The 4651-nt window shown below is 43.3% G+C and overlaps 1 protein-coding gene across 1 annotated transcript in view; it reads left to right on the top strand.

Annotated features, from left to right (window-relative positions):
• Spata13 (spermatogenesis associated 13) overlaps positions 1 to 4651 on the top strand; it is a gene marked incomplete in the record, with an annotated part of 82962 nt that overhangs the window by 11278 nt on the left and 67033 nt on the right. Inside the window, 1 exon segment of the mRNA XM_013505480.1 lies at positions 1 to 58. Within this exon segment, the coding sequence (XP_013360934.1) occupies positions 1 to 58 (58 nt within the window).

Below are 4651 nucleotides of genomic sequence, written 5' to 3'. Positions count from 1 at the left end.
GCGTGAGGACGAGGGCGGCGGCCTCCCCCGGCGGAGCCCCGAGCACGAGCAGGAGAAGGTAAGGCCCGGCGGGGTCCCTGTGACCGAAGGCCTCGGCGATGGCGGGGCGCCGGCCCAGTGCCGCCTTCGTCCTTCAGCCGCCGCTGTCCGGGCGACCCCGGCCGGTCTCACTTACGAGGCGGGTTCTCCAGGTGCTGTTCACCAAGTCATTCCTGTCCCTCGAAAGGAGTTGTTAGTCTCCGAAGTCCCTTGATGGCGTCAGCACAGCATCAGAAAAGATATCGGGCGTCTTCGATGTGCTAGGGTCTAGGGGCGGGGATCCTCTGCGGGTATCAGAGGCGCTCACATTTTCGTAGTTTTCAGTACCCGTATCTTCTTCATATTTTAAATTGTTCCCATATCCTTTCCAGTAGAGCCCCTGTAAATGAAACTGTGTTAAGAAACCACTGCAGGTCCTAAGTATGTTTTAGTTCCTAGAAGTGAATTAGAAATGTTCAACCATGAATAAAATACACGTATTTTGGAGATTTTATGCTAGTTACTGTATTTATTTTTAGAGTTAATCTCTAAAGCACCTCATGAATTGAATTGGCTAATAACTGCCAGAGCTAGAAGAGCAAAGTTCTGCTCACATTCCGTCAAGCATCCAGACAGCTTTGGGTTACTGTAGAATTTCCACTTTATAAATGTACTCAGTAATACATTGTATTATATTTTATTGTTATAAATGTGTTCACCTTCCGTGAGTGAAAAATGGGGAAATGTATGCATGTATATGTATTTGCAAGTTACTCTTCACATAGTGCTTTACGACTGTGAATTGGTGCTTGCCACGGAAAATAATCCCCTTCCCACCAGCTGCCTGAGAGACTTCAGTCTTACTAACACCTGCAGACGAGCAATCGCACTGTTCGGTGTGCAACCTCAGAAGCCAGCACGGCCTGTGGACTGTTTGACCTTTGCTATCCAGAGATGTGTAGGCAGTAGAACTTTCCAGAAAGACCGAGGAAGTAGAGTTTTCGCAGAGTACTTTTCAGGAGATCAAATCAGCTTAAAGGATTGCTGGTGTTTGGGATCCCTGATACAGAGGTCTGAGGGCTAATCTGTCTTTTGGAATTCTCAAATACCACTCACTCATTTGGAATTTTTGAAAAAACTCCTGTGTCTCAGTTGTCAGACAGAACTAGCTACTCACCTTGAGAAGGAGTTCCAGTTCTGCAGGCTGTGGTTTTTTCATTGGCCAAAACCTTCACTGAGTCCTGGGTGTATTTGTCGGCTTTGCATCCTTGTAGCAAAATACCTGACCCAGGGCATTGTGATGTAGAGAGAGGTTTACTTTGGCTCATGGTTCTGGAGGCCCAAGTCCAAGGCTGGGCGCCCCATCAGTGAGGGCGTCTGGCAGGGGTGGCACGGTATGGCAGAAGCAGATGTCAGACTGGGTATTCACTTTTCCAGCCAGGAAGCACAGGATGAGCGGGTCCCAGAAGAGAGCCTAGACTCCTATAGGTCCCACTTCTTAAAGGTCCATAGTAGCCAAGTGTGATGGCACACACCTGCAATCCCAGCACTTGAGAGGCTGATGCAGGAGGATATTGGTGAGTTCAAGGCCAGCATGAGCTGCATAGTCAGTTCCAGCACAACCTAGACTACATAGCAATATCCTGTCTCAACGAATAAATAAATACTGAAGGTCCATAGTATCTCCTAATACCACTACCCTGGGACCAAGTTTAAGTCTCTAGGTTTCTTTATGTAAAAGATGGGGTTGTATGTTAGTAAAATACGTTTTAAAAATTTTTTAAATGTTTTATTCCTGAGTGCATGTTAAGTGATTATATGCAAAAGATAGTGTCTAACTTTATTTACCAGTAGGACATTGGCCATTCTGTGTCTAATTTTATGTGTATATTTACTACTATTAGTTATTTAATTTCTTCTTGCAAGGGTTTAGCAAGGATAGAAAGCAGAAGCAACACTAGTATTAAAATTCAGTTTATTAAAGCTTTACATGTGTTAATAATTCTACAGATTTGCCACAGTATGTTCATCACATTTTTAAATTGCATTAATTTTCTCAATATTCTTATCATTATATCAAGCTTGCTTTTGCATTTTTAATGTAAATATCAGAAATAGAAAGAAGTAGAGGATGGGGAGAGAGCTTAGGGATAGAGCACTTACCTAGTATTGTGAGGCCCTGGGTGGGACCCTTAGTGTTGGGGGATGATGGTTTTACCCAGCTTACATTTGTTTGTTTGTTTGTTTGAGACAGGGTCTTGCTATGTAGTTGAGGCTGGCCTTGAACTCATAGCAGTCCTCCTGCCTCAACCTCTGGGGTGCTGGGGTTACAGGCATGTGCCACCACACCCAGTTTAACCAGCTTGCATTTTATATATTGGGAATCTTTAATATTACTCACAGAGAAGTGTTTTGAAGATGTAATCTGAAACCTTCACTTTGTTTTGACCTTAAAAAACCAAATACAAACAAATGAAACAAAACACCTTGCAAAACACAAGAATTTTAATCTTCGCTAACCTTCGCGAGTTTAAAGGCAGTTTTTATTTCATACAACAGTACACAAAATTAAACTTTAGTTTTCACCATATTTTAGCATACATTGTCTTATTTGTTATTTAGTCCATTGCCAGTATGGTTATACTTACAAGTTTAAATTTAAGCTTTTTTTTGGTAGAATGAAAAGATTAAAATCTATATGTACTGTAGTATTATTTAAAATAAATAAGACACTTTTAATGGGAGGGATAATTTTTATTTGTAGTCATTTACTTGTATTATACCACCCTAAAATGATGTCCTCTTCAGAAAACTGTCAGCGGCTTTAACTAAATTGTGTGTTGCCCTCATGCTGTTGAGCAAACTGCCTTGCCACTTGCATCATTAAACACGGTCTGCTCCTGCCACCTAGGGGTCAGCTCTGGTCTAAGAACAGAGCTCTCTTGAACAGCTCCCTCAAATTGTTCCCTGGTTGGTACAGTTTGAGAAATGGGTTTTAAATTAGCAGTAGAGCCAGGTGTAGTGGAGCACACCTGTAATCCCAGCCCTTGGGAAGCTGAGGCAGGAAGATCTCTGCAAGTTGGAGGCCAGCCTGGGCTACACAGTGAGTTCAAGGCCATCCTGAACTGCATAACAAGACCCTGTGTCAAAAGAAAGAAGGGACGAGGGAGAGAAGAAAAGAAGGAAAGGAGGGAGGAAGGATGGGAGGGAGGAGAAGTGAGAGAGAGAGAGAAAAAAAGCAAGCAAGCAAGTGAGCGAGCCTAACCTGAGCAAACTGGGAAAACTTGAGTTCCTCCTGGCCTCGATTCTTGTAAGGTTCAAATATGGAATATCTATCTTTGCCTCATGGGGTCGTAAGAGTGGATAGGAATAGGGGCTGTGGATTTAGCTCAGCGGCAAAAGCGCCTGCCTGGCAAGCGCAAGGTCGTGAGTTCGGTTCCCGGTACCGGAGAAAAACCAAAACAGAAAAGAAAAGTGGATAGGACTGTATGTGTTAAACATTTAGCCTAGCATTTTAACACTGGTACCACTGTGGTTTTCACCGTTCCTTTAGATAATTTGTTCTTCCTAAGCTCACTTGACTTTTTTGGGGGGCGGGAAGTGTGTAGCAGGAATCAAACTCAGCACCTCATACTTGCCAGGCAGACGCTGTGCCACTGAGCTAAATCTCTGGCCCCTGACTTTTTTTTCTTGTTGTTGTTTGCTTGTTGTGTTTTTGAGACAGTCTCACTTTGTAGCTCTGGCTGGCCTCGAATTCACTGCAGCATAGGCTGGCCTTGAACTCGCAGCGATCCCAAGTGCTGGGATTACAGGTGTGTGCCACCATGCCTAATGGACCTGATTTATGACAAATGGTGGGTTAAGGACTTTTTTTCCAGAACTTTAAAAATATATATACATATATAATGCTGTGTTGTAGTTTTACAAGGGATTTTGAAATTCTTCAGATAATTGGCCTGGTGCCGCATGACTTTTTTTTATTGTGTGCGAGTGAAGTTCCAGCATGTCCTAACACTGATGCTCATTCAGTAGTATATCAAACCTAATTTGTTGAGCATCTACCAAGTGGAAGAGACCAGTTAGGAACAGCTTAGAGAGGAATTTGGGTGATACCAACAAGACTGTAAGAAGCCCAGGTGTATAACTCATAGGAGAGCTGTGCAGGATGGGGTTAATCCCAGAGAAGAGGTAGACCTAAATACTGGGTGTTTCCTGAGAGCTGCAGTTCTCACCCAGCTATCAAGTTGGTTCCGTTCAATGAAGGCTTCACAAGGGTGCGGATCAGTTCCGGGAAGTTAGATATCTCAAGTGCTTACAAAAAAGACAAGGGCATTTCAGGCAGGTGCAGTAACTGGCCAGGTGTACAAAGACAGAACAAGCAGCTGGGATCTCAGCTTATTAAAACGAAACCACTGAGTGGAGAGACGACCCGCAGAGTGGGAGAAAACTTTTGCCAGCTGTTTCTCAGACAAGTGACTAATATCTAGAACATATGAAATATTGAAAAAAAGGTCTCCCCAAGATTAAACACCCAATCCAAAAATGGGCCTCTGAGATGGATACACACTTCTCAGATGAAGAAATACAAAGGGCAATAAATAGATGCAAAAATGTTTAACGTCACTGTTCATTC

Source organism: Chinchilla lanigera, unplaced genomic scaffold, assembly GCF_000276665.1.
Source record: "Chinchilla lanigera isolate Chin_1 unplaced genomic scaffold, ChiLan1.0 scaffold00096, whole genome shotgun sequence".
In the NCBI taxonomy this organism is placed as follows: Eukaryota; Metazoa; Chordata; class Mammalia; order Rodentia; family Chinchillidae; genus Chinchilla; species Chinchilla lanigera.
This window is presented reverse-complemented; position numbering and strand designations above follow the sequence as displayed.